At 28.7% G+C, this 22,007-nt stretch overlaps 1 protein-coding gene across 1 annotated transcript in view; it reads right to left on the reverse strand.

Annotated features, from left to right (window-relative positions):
• The window catches only part of LOC129959806 (transcription factor Sox-5-like), a 90,759-nt gene that overhangs the window by 3,534 nt on the left and 65,218 nt on the right, over positions 1-22,007 (reverse strand). The window contains exons 5-8 of the mRNA XM_056072697.1: positions 12,863-13,035; positions 11,313-11,445; positions 2,605-2,710; positions 709-897 (exon numbers count right to left, since the gene is read on the reverse strand). Of these exons, the coding sequence (XP_055928672.1) occupies positions 709-897; positions 2,605-2,710; positions 11,313-11,445; positions 12,863-13,035 (601 nt within the window). The remainder of the gene's footprint in view (positions 1-708; positions 898-2,604; positions 2,711-11,312; positions 11,446-12,862; positions 13,036-22,007) is intronic.

Raw genomic sequence — 22,007 nt, forward strand, 5'->3', positions numbered from 1 at the left:
GTGCCTTAAATGAGCATGATCATTTAACATGATGCATATTTTTTTAATTAGTCTTTACTAAGGAATGCAATTCATGTAATTTTACCAGCTGAATTATGATATATTATCTGTATTAGTCAATATATTCTGAATAACCTTGACATTGGAGGGCCACTTATACTTATTGATTTAAGCAAGAAACTTAAAACTGCAAGCTTATTTCTGCCGAAATGAAAATAATAGAAAGATATTTCTCTTGAATTAGCTGTGTTGATGCTTTTTAAATTGCTACGACCAAAGAGCAGATAATATGAAGTGTTCATGAAATACTGTTGAATTGTTTAAAATTATCTGCCGTTAGAAAAAAAAAGAAATAATAAGTATTTCGTCAGGTCAGCATTTCTTCAAAAACTCTAGGATAATCTTAATACTTTTTAGGATAAAATGAGTAATAAAAGGTTAATGTGAAATACAAGAGTCCATTTTTTTAATGTGAACATTTTCTACTTCAGAGAGAAACTTAATTATCTCATTACCATTTAAAAGTTTTTAGAGTCATTCAGCTCCATATGTAGTCCAAGATTTCGTAAACTACATTTATTATTATTATTATGTTGGACCTACCTAACTATTACAATAGGTATTCGCAATTAATTGAGTATAAAAACTACAAAATTATTTCGATTTTTTTTTCTTGCTCAAGCACATGTACACCGCATAGAGACGTACTCTGACAGGTGATGATGGTTTCACCTTTCTTGTCTGTATCACTGAGTGCCGAATCGCTGCTGTCTTTCCGATTGGATACTGGCGGGTGAGATGCTGCTTGCGGCAGATACATGTGAAGAGGGAACTGCTTGTCACTGGCTCCCAAAGGCATCGGAAGACTGTCTTTCACACCAGCATTCATCAAAGTTCCTGGGGGGAAATGGTTGGTAATGGCTAGTATTATTTCTATCAATATAATTGAAAAATACATAGAAGGAAAGAAAGATAGTACTGTCCAGTGGGATTTAAATTGCCGAAAATCCATACCTGGCTATGTTATGTCAAAAGAAGGAAAGTGAAGTGTTTAACCAGAAGAAAATTATTTTTTTAATAGTACTACAATAGTGACAGTCGAAGCTGATAATAAGAATGAAGCTAAGCGGTGTGTCATTGGACACATGTAAATAGTCCTAGAGAAGCTTTTAAGTTAATTGATATATTAAATTCCATTTCAAGTAATCGATATTTTATGTAATAACATTTATATTTAAAGCTATTATTATAGTTGTTTGATGAAATTCTTAAAGAGCATAAATATGCACATTACATCATGAACATGCGATGCAGTTTACTTAGTCAACTTAAGTAGTCACAAATTGTAATCACGTATGATATCTCTACGCGGATAAAAGTGATTCAGTTACTATGTTCTGTAATGGATAAGTTTTCAATTGTTTATCCGAAGCGCATTAAACACGACACAATTTTGAATTATTTCGGAAAACTTGTAACAGAATTTGATGCAAACTGCTGGTTGCAAACATTCAGAATAAGACATTAAGTAATATACAGCAGAATTAGTGCTAGAATTACCATTTACTGTCATATATGAGGTAAATTAAAAGGGTTTTTTTTTTTAGTTAAAGAAAGAGCATATAAATCAATGTTTTTAAACGGAGAAAATTGGTTACGTTTCGAAGGTGATGAAAGAGAAAAAGACGATTTGACACAAAACTAGAAACAGTTGAAATATATATATTGCGAAAATTAACAGTTTTAAGAATAATTTGTGATGAGCTTTCAAAACGATCGCTTTATGTTATATACATATCACGACTTGCATATTAAGTACTTTTGAAATGGAACTCACAGTAAAAAGTGCTAAGGAGCATTATATAGCTGGCATTTTTTAAAAAGGATGTGTGGATAATAAGTTACCCTTCAGAGACCTTACAAGTGTTAACAATCAGAAAAGTTAGGGTTTTTTTTTTCCTTCTAATAATGGATAGGGCTTAAATCCATTTTTAGACTGATAAGTTTTGTGTATTAAAATATCAGTAAGAATTAATGTTTAATATCATATTAGTGTGTTTCTATCTCTTTCATCGTTTTTGAACAGATTTCTAGATACATACTGCTAACTGAATATGATTTGATTTTAAGTGATGCACTAATTTAAAAAACTTTGGGAATTATATCATATCACACTCTCTACGGTGAATGCATGACATTTTAATTATATAAATAAGAAAGCAATAATACTATTACAGGGAAAATAATTCTTTCTTGGTCATGAAACATATCTGAAAATTTTGGCCTAAGACAATGCAGATTTAAGAAGACTTAAGAAATGACCAAAATATTCTCTTTTCAAAGTCGTCACATAACTATCCGAAAATGATTTTAATAAACAATGAATTAATGTTTAATATTTCTATTATATTTGTCCTTTGATTATTTAATAACGTATAATGCTTGAGTGAGGGTGGCAGAATGTAGCATTAACGACTTAATAAACTAATCAAAATCTATAATTCCTAAGCTTAGAAAACGATTAAATTAGTTTACCAATGAATTTATTCAATGTAAATTATTTTCTTTCAATCTTCTGAAGATAAAGCTAAACATGATACATACCCACAGATAGAGTGGCCGGATGAGCCACCAGACCTCCAAGATGTCCTGATCCCCGCAAACGAGGCGGTAAAACACCATATGGACCTGTTAAAAAGGATGGTGCCATCTAAAAAAAGAAAGAAAGAAAGTCGTTTTTTATTTTTTACTATTATTATTTTTCTATGAAGGACATCTTTCGATTTTTCAGTCATGTCAAGTATGATTTGTCAGCCAATATCTCATTTTTCCAGGTCTTACAACCGATATTTCAAAATTAGAATAACTTGCATATGTGTTTAGAAATTTATTACTGTCACTTAAGTTGATATTAAATTGCCCGATATGATTTTGATATTAAAATTTAGATTATACTGTAGAAACATTAATTAGAAATGTTATTAGAAAATTCAAATGCCTCTTGGGCCTATGTGACCTTTCTTCAATTTAAGTAAAGAATATTTATTTGTGGGGTTTTTTTTGTTGTTTTTGTTTTATAATATAAAATTAAACGAACTTTCCAAGTTCCGTGGAGTAATAAACAGTTTTCTTTCTTATCCTTCTCCGAAACCCAATTCCGCCGATTTAGATTGGAAATAAATCTACTGGAAGTTAAATCCATCAGGGCCAAATATCCAGCCGTTGCTAAGGCGCAAAAGATTGCAAAAGGTGATGCCGATTCAGGTGTTATCCTCGTCATCTTATCATGATTTCAATATCACGAGGTACTTTTTAAAATATTTCTCATATTGTAAGACAATTAAATATAACTAATCTAAACTAAAAGGATTCTTAACATTTCCAGAAAATGACTTTAAATGCTACTTAACAGATTCGTGCATTTCACTTGAAAGATAAGAAGACAATTGATTTTAGGAAAATTTATTTTTTCAAATTTAAAAACCTCCTTAAATGTTTTTCCGTGCTGCAATCTTAATCACAAAAACCGAGAGTTGAAAGCGTTTAGGTTTGCATAGCATTAATTACTGAGGTTAAATTATCAATAAAAGACAGCTGAAAGAGCTCAATCTGGATATGGTGATTGCTTGAGTTCAAATTATCAATTAGAAATTTGAATATCTTTCTTGGAACTTTCTCAAGTTTTCAACCCAATAAATTCAGATTTCCAGCAGAATAAAATTTAATCTTTAAATAAAAAAAGAAGAAACTGACCAATTTTATTTATTTAGGTGTTTGATTCTACAAAGGTACTGTACACAAAAAAACCGACATTGGGAGTAATTCAATAAAATTTTAATAAAGAGAATTACCTTATATTTATACTTTTTGTGTAAAGAATAATTCGTAGGGACACCCGAGTTAATATAGAACAGAGTAGTTAGTTCACAGTGCTCATAAATGTTATTTAAAACTACTCTATTTGATGATGAGAAGAAAAAACTTGTGTACCATCTGTGCCAAACCCATTGATACCGACAATGCTGAATTTGGAAAGATGTATCTTCGAATTCCAATCAAGAATTTTTCACAATTTAACTTCTATACTTTGTAACTTCATTGAACAACAAAGATTTGAATGTTTCTAATATTATAAGTTGAATATTATTCAAAAAAATTCACTTCTCCAAGAATTATTAATAAAACTGAATAAGTTTTATACATGTTCACACATTCTGAACCCTGTTATGAAGATTGGTTGCCTTTTATTTAATGTCAGAAATGTCACCCCTAAAAAATTTTAATAAATTGATTACATGATAGCATTAAATAGAAAGGCGTGGTATCATGCAGTCAAAACTGATATTTGGGGAGATTTTTAATTAAAAATGCATGCAGCTTATTGTAAGAAGCAGGAAACTTGTTGCCACATGTAGCTCATACGAACAAAATTAAAGTCTTTCTAAAGCCATAGTTATTCCAATTACTTTCTTAAAGTAAAAAAATAAAAAAAAATAAAAAAAAAATACATATATCTTGAAGAGGGTACAAATTCATAATTTTCAAGATAAAAGTTCAAGACTTTTTTAACAAAGATTTTTTGATAAAAATCTAATTTTAATATATCCTGATGGAAAAGAGTTTATTTTTTAATGTATCGATTATTAACTAAGATTTTCTGCTTGATAAATTTATTTTATACTCGAATTTTAAATTTAAAATGAAGTAGCTTCTGCAAAAAATTACCTTTAAGTATTTTATTTTCTTAATGAACGTAATTCAAGGTGAACCTATTATTCTCAATATCATCCCCAATCAAATACTGAATAAAATATTGTAAATTTATGTCAAGAGATGGCGGTACTGTCAATCTCACGCTTAGAACGATCGTTACTTTATTTCCTCCAATTGAAATACATTCCTAATGATCCGTTGGTTACTTTACATTAAACAGCAACCTTAAGTGGATTTCCATAGAATAATTTGGGGTCCAAGACACTATGACCAAATCCATTGTTCCTTCAGATTCTTCAGCATTTATAACAAATCTCATTTTTTGAAAAAAAAAATCATGCAGCAGATTTCATTAAAGTTTGCTAATAATTGCTTTTATATTAATCATCTTTCATACATCATTAATTAAAGTATTGTTATTATTATTTACTTATTTTCCCATTTTTGGTGGTGGCAAAATTATTTTACAGAAATAGAACCGTGAAATGCTCTTTTTTTTTAATTTTTAATTTATTACTTTTTTAATACGCAAAAGAGGATTGAGCAAAAAAAAATTAATTAATTAATTAATTAATTAATGAAAAAAATGACTTATGTTTTCGTATGCGTGTATATGCGCACTTTATTCTAATTTTCGTTGTTTTGTACTTTTTATTCAATAGAAATATGTAATGAGAAGCATTTTACCGCTCTCATTATTGCATGCATGAAACTTAATTTTGAGAAAAGCTTCATTATATGAAAGTACAAAATCGATCTTATGTTCAGCAATAATTCTGCTTTTAATTCAACCCACTTTTAAATTCTGACATCGAAATTCACAGTTCAAATCCTTTATCAAACCTTTTCTAATCTCATTTTCATTATACTTGAAAATGAATAAAAGAAGTGGAGCATAAATCATTTTGACGAAAATTTCGCCTTCATTTTTAAATGCAATCTTGCGTATAAATATTACATTATTTTGTTAAATCAATTTTGATTCATTTCATCATTTTCTTTAAAATCCTTTCTGATATTGCATCAAAACTGATGTTGCATGAAATGATGTGATATACTTTCGATATAATTTGGTGAATAGATAAATTTTTAATAATAAATTAAATTTATTCATTTACTCGAATATAATTAAATCTGGTGAAATCATCTTTCACTCATGGATGATTTTTGATGAGGTATTTCCCTCAGAGGCTTTTATAGTTTCTGTTGTATATACGTGTGTGTGTGTGCTACTTATGTATTTAATTATTACATTTCGTTTGATTGTTTTTGTGTTTAAAGTTTTAGGCGACTGTAGACAAACTCTCTCTGGTATTGAAAAAGGAAAGTTATTCTTTAGAATGAGTCTTATTGTAAAAGTAATTACGGAATATTATTTTAAATAATAAAGCAAAAGTATGACGGAAGACTGACTTGAGTCTACGAACTTTATTATTTGTTTCTTATTACAGTCCAATTGTTATTAATATTAATTTTAATTTTAATTGCAATTTTATTTAAAATTTTTGAAATTAAAAAATGAACTTAGAATGTACACTGTTATTTCTTAATTGTGCTCAGATAGTAATTGATGACAATGATTATGAGCTTAAAATGATTAAGAGCATTACACAGTTAAGTGTAATTATTTATGCTTCGAAAAATTTGTTAAAGTTTATCGGCAGCCGAAGTTCTAAAGTTCTTACATAAAAGAACATTAACACCTCTGCTGATTTTTTCCCTGTTATGTAAATCGTATCTATACAACTTTTCAATGTTTTACAAAATCCACTGTATAATTGATGTAATAATTTTACTTAAAAGGATATCAAAATTACGCCTTATTACTAAGTTTGGGTTAAAAGTCTATTTTTTTAAAAGAAAGTATTATGATTAGTGATTTAGATGAAAATGAAAATAACATTTTTTTTTGTGTGTAATTATTTGAGGTGTTTTCTACTTTCATATCTATAGAATGAAAACATGAAAATATACAATTGGTCATTGATAATGAAAACCATTATAAAGTGAAAATTAATAATCGCTCTCCAATCTTTGCTTTTTCCGTGTAACTCTATAGCTATATATGTTCTTCAACTTCTACTAAGTGCATATTATTTGCCGCCTAGCTGATTTCATAAGTTCAAGTGCTAAATAGAGTGAGTGAAAAGACAGGCTGTACCGAAATATGATTAAATGGATTTCAAGCTCTATGAAAATAAAATTGGCATTTAAAAAAATAATAGCAGAGAAAGGTTCAGAATGATAACTTGAAACTCTTTAGTACTGTAAAATTACGAAAAAGAATCATTAGTTTCAGTTCGCAACTTCAGATCAATAAAAGAAAGTTACGAATATATGCTGTCCTTTTTTAGTAATATTCTACTAAATATATTACTATTTATTTAGTAATATATTTCAATAAATTAAAATTTAATAATGAATTCCTATAAAAAAATTGATATATTCTCAATGACAATCCAAAATGAAAATTTGGCGGAAATTGTGAGGTATATTCTTACGCCTAGATGAATAGTACTAAAAATTATTCATTTAAAAGAAATTGATGAATTTTAAACAAAATACCGATAATGAAATTTTGAGTAATAAACATCGTTATGTTTTAAATGAAAGTTTCATTTCATTCTATCCTCGTATTGATTCATCTCATTTAACCTTCATGATGATCCTTTCATTTAATTCCTCTTAAGGGCCTTTACTTATAGAAATACTGACTACGTTATGACTCGTGATTCCATAGTTCTTAACTTTATATCAATTGCAAACCTAAGCTACCATTGTGACAAATATTTGTGGAAAAAATTCGACATATTGCCCTTCAGTACGTATTTTATATGCCATTGCTGCGTGTAGAATCTAACTATAAAAAAAATTAAATAAAATTAATTATAAATTAAAATTTGAATTTTTCCGAATAAGATCTTAATTTCCCAAACAATTTTATAGAAAACATACATCTGTATCTGAATGCGCACTTATGAGATTAAAAAAAAAGCCAAATTATGTTTACGATATTATGTTAGCATGTATAATGAATAACAGGGTATAAGATTTTCAAAATAAAATTATTACTAAATATTAATAGGCGGCGAAGTTAAATATAAGTCGTAAAATAAGTAAGAATCGAAAGTTTTTATTTTTGCTTTGATCTTCAAGAACTTTTCTAAAATTTATGATGAGCTCATAAGGTTCAAAATACTGGCTATATATGACACAGTTCGGCATTTTCTCTTCAGATAACTAGTAAAAGAAGGTGCACTTTTAACTTAAAAACATAAAAGTGATTTTTCTTAAGAAGAAATTAATACCTTAATCATTAATCTAGGTTATGAAAAGATGGCCAGTAATTCGTAGAATAATCTGTCACATAATATAACACGGCTGGTTCATTGCCTATCCAATGCTCACAAATTGGTGCATATCATGAAAATTCAAATAAATTATTTTTTAAAATTTATTTATTGATTTAGACAATTGTGGATCGATTAATTAATAAATGATAGTATAATAGAAGTTAATGGTTGATCTATAGGGTGTAAAATTTTGAAAGTCATTAAAAAATGTGTTTTGACAATGTATGGCAAACCGACTGATCAATTGAGCAGATGATTATCTTTTTAACAAAAGGAAGATAGACGCAACATTATTCAAATTCAAATTTGTAAAGATCTGGATATTTCTCTGACAACAGGTGACTTCGAAAAAGGATTTTTGATTTGGTATTGCCTTTCGGGAATAATATTTTTTCAGAATATGTGCGAATCTGTAAGAATTTGTATACGAATCTGTAAGTATCTGTACGCATATGTTGGATCTGTAAGTGTTCGTTCTACGAATGTGTAAAATTTCTTCCCTGCTCAGTGAGTTTCGTATATAGTAGAGAAATTTATAGATATCTCTAAGAGATGCTGAATGAATGCTAGATAAATGTCCCTGACCTTGGCAATAGACTTGGCTACCATGAATCTGGTAGTTTTGGCGATAAATTTAAGGAATTTTAGAGATATTTATGAGGAGATTCTTCTAGATTTTTCCATACCTTGTCGGGAGATCTACATAGAGCGGGAGGCAAAAGTAAATGAATTGTATTTTCGTTTTGAAGTGTGATCACGGAGCTATCTCTCTAGCATTATTAGACAGCTCTATTTAATTAGAGAATCGCTTCTTACATGCATATTGCTTATTTCAGCAAGAGCTATCTTTGTCTACGTTTCTCATATGTTTTACTTTCGTTTAATTTCTTTAGAATAAAGCGCCGTTATTCGTTATCAAACTTGAACTTCTCACTGTACGCCCACCAGACGGATTTTTAGCAGCAATAGAGTTTCTTTATCAATACTAACAATAATCAGTGAGAGGGTTTTCTTGAATTTAAAGATACGAAGCGTTTTGTATTAAGTTCTGGTGTATAAAGGAGGGAATCTAATATAAAATTCTTCCTTTAACCGACTGGGTTCAAATTGTGTCATTTATCTACAGTTTTGGTGTCAAAACTACAAACTAAATTTTATTAATCTAGTCTGCGGCATTTCACATTTATCGTGCTCTCATACACGCGAATAGAATGTTGGACAGATAAACAACCATTTGAAAAATACAGAGAATATTTCACATTTTTAAAACGACTTCGATAAAGACTTTCAAAAAGGCAGATGTGTTGGAACAAAAAATTTTGAAATCGTAAATATCATCTGCTACCTTTAAATTTATTGTTCTCGCAAAATGTATCGTAAATATCATCTGCTACCTTTAATTTATTATTCTCCCAAAATGTCAGACATAAACAAACGGTGGACTGATGGAAATTTTTTGCGCTTTCTAAAAAGAACTATTCCTATACATGATTTAAAAACGCTGTTAAATATATGGTATTAAAATTTCCTGGTGCAAAATATGGAATATTAATAATCGAAAAGGGAACAATTGCCAGTCATTTCTTCTAAAGGGAAAGAAAACTCCAAGCAAATACCCGTGTACTGCTTCAATTTTTTAAAAAAGTAAAATCGCTTGTAACGAAAGAAAATCCACCGATTTAGAAAACAATTGCGAAGTCTTCAAATACAGCTGCAACAACAGTAAATAAAATAATATACCAAGATTTACAGCTTAGAAAAGCTAAAAAAAATGTACACAACTTTTGCCGAAACACTGTACAGTTTGTAGAAACTCGTACGAAAATTATTTAAGAGGAGATAAAATGGAAACATATTGTAATTCTTGAAGAATCACGGGTTTATCTAAATGACTGCAACGAAAACAAGTCTATTAAGTATCAAAAACGAAGAAAAAAATATAGAAACCTGTTTCTATTGATGCAAAGAAAGTTTCAGGAAAGCTTTTATGATTGTCAGAGAATTCTCCAACAACGGGAAATTAAAAATGACAAAAGTGGGAAAAAAAGGAAAAATCATCTCGACGTACTATCAAGAGAAAGTTTTATGTCCGATATTTATAAAAGAAATTCAATTTCTTTATCCCAATGACTTTTAAAAAGTGAAACTTCATCAATACAAAGCTACAAATGCTTCGAAAAGTACCACCGCATTCCTTGAAAAAATGAAGACTGATACAGGAATTAAATACATATATTTTCAACATATTTCTGCATTGCCCACTGACGTTTCACCTATGTATTATGATGTCTTTGGTCTATTGAAACGAATTCTCACTTAGCGCAAACTCACCAAGACTGATGGACTCTAAGAAGTAGAAGAAGTGGAATAAAAATCAATACTCCGTAAATTAAAAAAACAACAAAAAAAAACCTTCTAGAAATTAAATCACAATTCATATTCATAGTCCAGAAAAATGGCTGTCAGATCAAACATTTAAAATAATTTTTACATTTTAAATATTAATTAAACGGCCTCGAAATCGTTCTAAAAAGGCGAAAACACCCTTTGTATGGTACGAAATTTGATAAACATTTATTATCATAAAACAATTTTTACATTTCATCCATTTTGTAATAGTTGTGTTCAATTCTACACAGAAAGTCAGACTTTCTGCTGTCGGATTTTGTCCAAAATTTCAAAAAATAATAATAATGTGTAAAACACGAGAAACCAAATTTCTTACATCTCGTTTATTTATTTCTTTAAGATATTCTACTGAAAGACAAACAAATATAATATATAATTCCTAAAATGTTTCTTTTTATTCTGAGAGGTGAAATTACAAATAATTTCATCAAGATTTATTATAATTGAATTTTTTATTAAAACTGTAAAATTATTCATAAATCGATTATAAACTGTTAAACAAGTTTAATAATCGTATGTTCAAATGACAAAACATAATCATAAATCTCCAAATAAATTATTCGAATCTTATCTCAAGATAGTTAAAAGTAAATCAAAAAGCAATAAGTTTGAATCTTTGCATATTTTACCTTATTGGAGCCCGGTACTCTGGCCTTTCAATTAGATTCAATCATTGAGAAGATAATACTTTTTAGTGATCAGAATATTTTAATCGTCATACTACGTTCACCATGCATATGGCTAATAAATATGTTTCAATCTCTGCATATTATTAATAAAAATGAATCGACGTAGTTACATCATGCATATGATAAACAAAGAAAAAAATGAACTTACAGGGTATGAAGGTGGCCCATGTAACAATCCTGACGCTGCTGCAGTGGAGGCTAAAGATGCAACACTATGGGGAGAACTGAGGATGGGTGAACCTGTTGATGTATGTTCGAGTGATTGAGGACTTGGACTTGCACTAGAAGAAAATAAATATTTTTCTAGTGTATGTCTTTCCAACGTTTTAGATATTTTTTTATAAATATGTGTATGTAATCTGATCATTCATTAAATTGATCGAAAATCTCAGAGGCAAATTATTCATTCAGGTGAAAATATTGATTCATCATTAAAATATATTTAAATATTCTCAAAAAAAATTATCTAGACCAGGTAGTGTGAACTATTCTCTCAATATTTAAATTTATCATGTCGTAACTAAGTAACCCCATGTCACTGAAAAACTATTTTTATGTTTTTGAATTATCCATCTGCAATATTCAATAGTTATGTTGTACTTGATTGCTCGGATTAAATGAGAAATAGTTGCATAAAACTGAAAGATAATAGTTTCATCAACTTGAAATTATTAAAAAGGATAGTTTTTATTTAAGGAAGGGCAATAATACTCGCTGTTCAGTTTTCTATTTGCATGTTATTTATTTTATAACGACAACAAACTTCAACAATTGTGATTTTACAGAATGAAATCAAGATAGATAATTACATTTCAGGAATCTTTACATGAATTTCATATAAAAAAACGCCCTCTTAGAATCATTATTTGAAAATTTAGTCATGAAAATTTACACGCGTATTGAATGCACCGCTTTATAATTTCACAGCTAAAATTTAAGTATACTTTACGTTTTATTCTTTTTTATTTATTTTTAAATTTATTTATTTATTTCTTCTTATTTTTATACACCCATCGTTATTAACACATTTTTATTAACTCGCTTTCTCGTCTATCTGTACTGTACAAATTTTGTAATCGATTTTAAGTGAACTTCCTATTGAGATATGAACTTGAAGATTCAAACATAGCTCATTACTGAAAGTAAATGCAATATTAACTTCTTTTTTTGTTATTGTTGCTGTTCTAATTCTTGTTTGTTCGCTACAAATTTTGTCATCAAAAAATTAGTTTAAAATCGTGTACAAAATTTCACACACACAAGACTAAAATGAAGCAAATGCTTATTTAAATACAAGGAAATGGATATATAACGTTTTTAAAACCAACTAAAAAATATAAAATAATTTTTATTAGCTCCATACACATTGTTCTGAATGAATCACAAATTTTCAGGATAATATGAATGGAAATGGGAATCTGTATGGAGTTAGAAGAAATCATTTAATACTTTTTAGTCCATTTTAAAGCCATTCAAAAAATTAATTTTTTTAATATGCGTTTTCAAATTCAGATCTCTTGCATTATAATACCCCCCCCCCAAATATTTTTTCATTATATTTTTCGTGTCTGTAATATTTAATTGAAGCCTAGCCATGAATTAAAAACATTATTTTTAAGTGCTATGATAACTAATAAAATTATTAACTGACACTTGAAAACGAGTCAAATTTATCTATTTTTGATCAGACCTACTCACCTACTTCCAGATGTCTTTGGTTTACTAAGATTTAGAGGAGTGTCTGCATCGGCGGGTTTATTGGACACTGGAGTTTTGTTTCCACTTGAAGGACTGGAACCATACCGCGGCAATGGACTCGCTGGCAAAGGGATGAGATGGGGAAGACCACTCCAATGCTGCATATGAGAAACCTGAAAGAAACATCGTTAGGCTATAGTAAAATTATCAAAGAACAAATGCAGTGGTTGATTTGCACATTGATCAAGAACTAGATAGAACAACTGAACAAGAAAGCCATGGTAGTAATATGCCACACAAATGGAGAATCGCAAGTTCGACATCCGTAGATCTGATGGACATGTAACATATTTCAATCGTCTACCTTGGGTTACACATTATGAAGTTGTTGGTCTAGGAAATTCTTGACGTGGTTTTGTCGTTTCAAATGTCATTTTCATCTCTTAATTGTAGCTCAAAACTAAAAGATCTAATCAGTCGAAAATGGGCTGTTAACAAGTAATGCTCCATAGGAAAAGAAAATTTCTTGTAAAAATTCCTTGCATCCCATCAATGAAAAGCCAACTGCAATTATAAAGCAAGAACCTAAATCAGATTGCGGACTTTGCAGACAAAAACATGTTCGTGGGGTTTCGATTCCCTCTATGTTGAAATGGAAGGCAATTTCTTTAACAATTGTTTCTTTCTTATATTCCTAAATTCGAATTATGAAAATGTGACGATTTTTCAGCTTTGGACGGAAAATAACCATTCCATTTTAATTCCTAAAAAAAGGGGGAATAATACTAAAAGCAAAAGTATAGAATTGATATCTTAAACGGAAGCAATATCTTCTAATTTCCTGGTTGAGGAGGATGGTAGTACGATTTCGGATTTGAAATTTAAATGGTGTTAGGTTCTAAACCTGGAATTCCACCCGAGAACGCTGTGTAAGAGAGTTTACGTAAGAGCTTTATAATAGAAATCGAATGTCCTAGCGTAAAGGTGGCCAGGAAATTTGGATAAAGGGTAGTGGTTCAAATATCGTTTTCAGAATCTGACCTCGATTCGAAACTAGGCGGTGCTTGACAAACCATCTCTTGTGTTGTTTTAAATTGTAGCATAAAGAAACTAAATTAAACCTATTACAGTATCTATTTTGAAAAGTATTTAGTAGTCTTTATGATTTTAATTTCTTAAGACTCTTTATCCTGAATGGCATACTTTTTTTTCGGCGCTTAAGAAATTACTTCATATCAAAATATGTGACAGAATCTGCATTTGCTGATTCATTTGGATTTTGTTTTTCACATTTGAATAGAAAATGAGACAGCTTCTAGATTCAGCAATTCATTTATTATTTAGCTAAGAACAGTATTGAAAAAAATTCAAATAATATTATATCCTTAATATAAATAATAAAATAAACTAACTCAAATAATTTTACATCCGTAGTAAAAATCATATATTTAATTGAGTTTTTTTTTCTGACCATACAGAGCATTCTTTGTAATTCCTTTGTCTATAGTGCCATGCTTGACACTTACATTGAATAATAGAATTTTGGATATTTTAATCAGTTGTTAAGTACAAAATAAATTAATCCAAAAAGCAAAAACCATATGATCATACTTAAGTGTTTCATGTATCCTTTATGTTCTCATATGAATAGCAATAAATATTTTTTTAAAAAAACTTGTCGCCTATTTCCTATTCCATAAATTTACAATTATTTACATATTCAGACGAAAGCAAGATTGCAGGTGGGGCATTTTAATTATTTTTTGTCTTATTTAAGTCCTTGCTATTAAATTAAATAAAATAATGATGAGTAAACCAGTTGGCTGCCGCGTGAATGGCCTGTGATTCACATCTTCTAATTAGATTATCTTTTATTTTTACAGTTAAGAGATATCAAAAGAAAGGCGTCTAATTAGATAGATTGCTCGAATCAAAGGCTTCAATCGTGGCAGCGAACATGTTAAATAATTATATAATAATCATAAATGTGAACTGAATATTAAATTTTAAAACAATAATCTAAATTTGTAAATTTTATTGGTTTGATTTATTTTCCATATTAATAATTTTTGAGGTTAAATAAATTCATTATTTTAGAGTCTAAACAATAAATGATGATTCTTATAGTTTTATTAATACTTCTGTTTAATACGACAGAGAAAATTATACAATTAATTTGTAACTTATAGAAAACAAGATTCATTGTAGAAATTCCCTTATCTGAAGCCTATTCTTATCACTTTAAAGTCAACTTATTTATTTTTTATTTCTTTATTAAATCAGTCAAGAATTTTTTTGAAGTGATAGTTCATTAAGAAAATAAACTCCCTATTTTTAACAAAACATTTTACAGCGACGAAAGAAAATCAAGTGAAAGTAAGAGTGAATAACACTAATGAATTTTTACTGTTTGGATCTAAAAGAAGGAAGAAAGTACACACTGTATCGGGAATGATTCTCTTGTTTAAAAAAAAATCTAAAAATCTGGAACTATTTTTCTTTCAGAATGTTGAAACTCGATGTAAATTATGCCAAAAATAATAAAAAAAGAAGCTGGGTGACATAAAAAAAGGTAACAACATAAGAATAGAAAAACGTTGAGTACAATTGAACGAACCAAAGAAAAGCAGCAACGAAGTATCCATGTTGTAGCGCATTGTCACGGATAAAGATAAAGAAGGAGAGGAGAAAAAAAACGAGAAATTAATTAAATTCTTATTGAATTCCAGAAGCACAGCCCTAACGTAGTCTATCGGCAAAGAACAAAAGAAGATGATAAAAGGTTTCGAAAACGGCAGATTAAAAAAATCGCTTTCACCTTAGTTGGCAGCATTAAGTTACCAGCTAAGTGGCATGAATAAAATATCACATTGTCGAGAGTAATAAAGGAAATAAAAAACGAAACAAAACCGAAGAAAAAGAGGAAGTTTTACACCAGTTCTTTGCGAAGACTCTCTCCGCTTTTAGCTATGTGGGGTACAAACGGGGGGAAAAATGGAATTGCTAAAATGGATCCGGTGTATAAAGTATATTATGTTCGTTAAAGTATTCCTCTGGAGATCATGTGGATGTTAAAGCATTTTCCTCAGCAAAAATAACGATATCAAAACAGGCACTTAAGAAGTAATGATTCAATTTTTCCGATACTCAACAACAACAAACGACTAATTACTACCACTAAAGACATTTTCTGTTATGACCTGTTACAAGCAATGTTTATTAGATGAAATCATTATTATTTATTAGACATATTTAATTTCCATGTTACATTTTTCGTTTGTTTTAATATGCTCTGGGGAGCAAGACGAAAACGATTATTATTTATTTATTCAGAACGGCTTAGCTGGAATGCGAATCCAAAGCTAAACCAATTAGTTTTAAAATGGCAAATGAAACGCCATAATGTTTTCGGAAGATAGCATTGAGATCTCGCGCGTGTAGGCACAAAGGAAATTTGACTAGGAAAGCTGAAAATGTTCTCCAAAGAAAATGCGAATCGTGCTGTTTACATGAAGAGCAAAAGTCTGTGTATCAGTGCTAAAACGATTCCAAATTAGAGGATTCCTCTAAAAAAGTAAAGTACTCTTTGCAGAAATAGCTTGCTCAAGCACCATCTTAATTATTTATTGGTCTAATTTAAATTATTGCAGCTTAATTAAGTTAAATTACTAAATTGTTATTATTGTTGAATATTTTTGTATAATAAAAAGAAAAATGTAATTACCATTTTCTCATTTGTATTCATAATATCTTTATGGCAGTTAAGGATAGCAGGATATGTTTTCGAGAAATCATCGTATAGTCTCAAAACAAAATATTAATCTAAATAAATAAATAAGGTGTCTTCCGGAAAGCAAACTGCGAATTTAAAATTTTTATAAATTTCTCCCTCCCTATTTGTTATATATATGTTTGATACAATAACATTTTCAACGAAAAATTCCATCCTTTTACGATTAAAACTGACTGAGTTATGAAAATTTGAATAACACTATTTTAGACAATTTTAACTGCTGAATACCGTGTTTACAATAATGCCTTTAAGGTATTCAATACAAAGTAAAGTTATATATTAACTTATATTTGATTTAGATTAGCTTCGATTGTCTGATATTAAGAGGTATCAAAATTTCCTTTGTAAAGATTTTAATATGTTTTATTTTTAGAAACTTTATTTAGTACTTTATAATTTAAATCCAAAAATTCTTTTGAGGGTTTATTATTATAAAGTGATCATTAAAATATCAAAATGTCATTCCTTAATTAATTAATTTATGAAATTACGAATGGAAAGTTATCATTAAGTAACCACCAGTAAATACTTACCAGTTATCATTAAGGTAAAAAATATCTTAGAAGTCTCATTGGTAAGTACACTTATCAATTAATTTTAGGCAAATTAAAACCATTTGCTAGTTCTTTTTTAATATAAAACAGTGAAATTCCTGATAACTTAAATTAAATGTTTAATTGAAATTAATTTTAAACTCCATTTTCTTTCACTGGGAGAGCCGTATGAAGAATAGCATTCCAAAATAGATAAATTATTAAACCTGTTTCAACTTTATATAATTTAATTAATAATATCTCATCCATTTGTTTTGTTGAATATATTTCTGAACACCTGAAACTATAATTTTCAGGTGTTCAGAAACTCAAAATGTCCGTAGGAATCCGTAGTCCTACTACGTCCAGAGTATTTGACGTGTTCCAGAAGTGAATATTTAATTTAAATTAAATATCTTCGATTCAAAATAGTGAAATTTCGATGTTAGAATATTTCAGACATGAGGAATCAGCAGATTTTTTTTTTAACTGAGAAAACTTATATTATATGAAAGAAAGAAACTCTACTTGTTTTTGGTTCCATGAAAGTTCTCACAACATATGGTTAATAGGCACCAAGAACATTGATGAGTGAATGTCTGATGCGGTAAATGGAAGAATACTTAAACTGAATCATTCTTCTATGATGATGCAAAATATACACCTATTTTATTGGACCATTAATATGATTATTTGGAGGAATCTGTTTCTCTATGGGTCGAATCGGATTTTCCAAAAATGTGGTTTCATCATGATGGGATTTAAGTTGGCCAGTCTTTACAACAACGTGTTTTCCTGGACAATAATACAATTGAAAATAAATTCAATTAGATTATTTCTTTCGAAGATCAAAAATAAAGTCAATGAAAGCGAAGCCGCGAGTAGAGCAGATTTTATAAACTGTAGTATTATGGCATGTAGATCTTAAATAATGTGCACAAAAAATTTGTTTGACTGGCGAGTTTCTGTTTATTAATCGAAAAGAATAATTTCGAATAAATATTACAGTTAAGTGACGTTTAATTTAAGTTTTTAAAATTGATGATTATAATCTCATTTTAAATATTTCATTTTCTAATTAATTTTCATCACGTTGTTTATTTCACAAGTTGTGTTATTTTTCGATTATTTTCCACGTGCAAGCTGAAAATTTCTTTTACTGTTTTCTGTTGAATATTTAAACGAATAAAAAAATTAAGCGACTGTTTCCATTTCATCCAAACATATTACTTTTTCAAAAGCTGAAAATCTTTATGCACATCCTCCGTTACTTTCAAAGGCTTTTTCTCCAATTTTAGTGATAAAACAGTGAAACATTTTTATTGCATATGTTATAGGGCGAACTTTTTAAAAAATTAAATATGAACTTATGGGACTAAAAGGTTGTATAAAAATTTGAATTTCGTAATTTTTTCAGTATTACATTTATTGACTCAAATAATTTTTAAAAATCCTAAGTAATCTGAAGCCCCTTTTTTATTAGGAAGCATATGCCTTTTATTATTGGTTTAGAAACTAAATATTGGACCACTATTACAATCTCGTATAGCAATTAAAAAAAAGGAATTGTGAAGCCCTTTCATACTGAAAGTATATTCTTGATAATTTCCAATACGAAACTCCCTCTTCCAAACAATCAAGCAATGGTCCAATAGTAAAAATGATAAAATGATAAAATTAGTAGATATTAAAGCATAATTGAAGAGAATGGCCCAGTGAAGTCCTTTTTTTATTGTTCCGGTTACGATCAAAGATTTTTTTAATATCATTCACGTCGTGCGTATCCTGATCATCCTGATATTTAAGCCGATGAATTTTGGAAATACATAAAATTCGAAATAATAATTTAGAAGTAATAATTTTTAAGTAAGCATTTTCGCCTTTTAAAATATTTTTTAAAAAATATTCTAAAATGACTAGAGAGAAGTTACTGAAAGAAATGTGCCGTCAAATAGAAAGTAGCGGTAACGAATGTAATTTTGATTTGGACTTTGACGCTGACTTTGATATACAAAATGATACCCCCCCCCCTCTCCACTCCTATTGTGTTAGAGTTTCTAACAGTGAAAATAGCTCCAGTGAAGCAATGAGCGGCATAGTTAGAAATTTCTAGCTATAGTCAGATAGAGGAAAATGAGAATAATAGTAAACTATAAATACGGCCAGCATGTCACCTATGTATAAACTTAACTGCAACCGAAAAAAATTAAAATGCTATTCCATTTTCCAAGTATTCGCATACCTACACTTTTCATGTCTCTTCCGTCCATGAACGCACTAAACATCTCACTTTTCGGGGAATGGGGGAAGAGAAAAAACTGACGATTCTAGTAACAAATATTGCCGACTTGAAAAACAAAAATAGACGGGGTGTCTAATTTATAAACATGCTCATACTCTGATGTATAACATAATTTTAGGTTAACTCTATTTTTAATTGAAAATTAGAAGATTGTGTTATGTAAAATGCGAGTTGTTTTGCCATATACTATCAAAGAGATTACAAAGTACAGAGAGAGAGAGAGAGAGAGAGAGAGAGTAAAGGATGGAAAAGCTTGAAAAATATTCAGAAAAATAGATCAAGAAAAAATAATTTTTTAATGATGAATGATGCTAAACACAAAAAATTCTATTAAAATATAGCTTATTCTTATGAATAATAATAGATCTATCTTGTGGAATATTTTAAAAGTAAATTTTGGTCTACAACTTCACCTTACTAAATTTTTGGATCATTTGTTTACGACACAAGGAATTCAAGTTTATCCCTCTGTCTTAAAAAAAGAAAGAAAAAAAAAGAAGCATTAATTAATCCACTCATTCATCACTTACGCTTATTTGGATAGGGATAATAATCAGCTTTAACTCACAAAATTATCTTTCACAAAATTTTAAAAATAAAAATGATCTAGTACGGAAACTGCAGCAAATTTGTAATTTAAATGTTACTACGAGATATCTAAAAATTTAAGTATGTTAATTCTTTTTAAAAATTTATATCGATTTTACTGATTCTGTTAAACAATTATAATTCTTTGCTGGAAACTTCAATCACTAAATAAAAATAACGAGCTCAAACACTGAGTTCTAAAACAAATTTGTTCGAATAATAGTAAATATTCTAATTAATTTTTTCTCTATTTTGTTGATACATTTATAAATATATTTACTATACGGAGATAATATTTGTAGATATTTTCCAGATACAGCACAAAAGATTTTATAACTCTTAAGCAAATATAGAGCAGTTAAAATCGATTTTGTAGATTAACATGCAATTTTCCGGAAGTATTAAAAAACATCCTAATTATTGAGAGATTTATTTAAAAAATAATCATTTTTCGAGATAGTGTAACGGATTTTCTCACTAATGGCCAGAAAAATTCTAAATTTCTCGAAAGAGAAAACTAATATAATAATAATAATAGTTAAATCGAAAGTGTCTGACGCAGTTGTTATATTTTCAAATAATACCTTTTGCTGGTATGTGTGACTATAAAACTGACTACCATGAAATTGACAGTGACTATAAAATTGAGGACCACGTTGTGAAATTTTTAAATATCTTACATTAATTGTGAAAAAATTCCTTTTGTACAATTCTTTTTCAATTCTGGTATAAAAAGAACGAAGACATTATTCCTGTTTTTATTGAAACGAAAGCTGTACAAATTTTAATAAGATTTGCTATAACTAATTTAAAACTCAATTTTGAAATATATCAGCAAAGTTTCTTTTTATCTTATAATTACGAAGTAAATAAAAATTTCAAAAATGCAGTAGAAATAAGACATTAAGAAATAAAATCATTTTTTTGCAAACTTTCAAAGTAAATATTTTCTTTTACTAGCGTTAACAAAAAAAAAAAAAAAAAAAAAAAAAAAAAAATTATGGCAAACCAACAACAACGGGATTTTTTCAGCTGTTTTTTCAATATCCTTATATCTGAAAAAAATTCGTATTTGTACTTGATAAAAACATGGAGAAAATTTATGATAATATTGATATTCAAATCACGATTACAGCATATATAATGTATTAATTATTGCTGCAATTCACAAATTAATGAAAGTATAATAAATAGGAATTGTTACTTGGTCTGAAATTCAACACACACATCTTCTGCACACACACACACAAAAATGAATCGATGAGTAAAATGCCGATTTTGGCAAATACAAATATTAAATTTTCATAAAATCAAATCGATATTTTTTCCGCACAAAAAACGTAGTTTTGCCTACATTACAGAGGCAGATAACTAACTTAATTCGACAGAATGTCAGTAATTTTTCGCCAAAATAACGACTTCTGAATTAAAATTTAATATTTTTTACGCTGAAATCATATTTATCCAATGTCGTTTGCATTTAGAAAAGTATTTCGTTCCCTTATCCTTTAAACAGTGCCCACTCATGCCCAAGACGTTGACTCGAAAAAAATTCTTGGATGGAGGGAAGAAGGGCACACCTCCTTATCTAATCTTATCCCTTCCCTATGCCCGATTTGATCATTTTACAAGGATTTTCTGGCATCCGAAAGCGATTATTGTTTGTTTTTAAATCTCATAAAGATTTTTTTTACAAACAAAAAACTGCATGTTAATATCTAAAATAACTAATTAACTTGATTTTGAATGAAATATATTTCATTTAACTTCAAACTTGATTTCTGAAACATGACTGGCTGTTAATAAACTTACACATATTACATAATCTTCGTGTTAATAAACTTACACATACTTCAACTTCATTTTAATTTATTGAATATTTACAAGTTCTCATAGATGTAAAGATTAATAAAAGTAAATAAATGAATG

Source organism: Argiope bruennichi, chromosome X2 (genome assembly GCF_947563725.1).
Source record: "Argiope bruennichi chromosome X2, qqArgBrue1.1, whole genome shotgun sequence".
In the NCBI taxonomy this organism is placed as follows: Eukaryota; Metazoa; Arthropoda; class Arachnida; order Araneae; family Araneidae; genus Argiope; species Argiope bruennichi.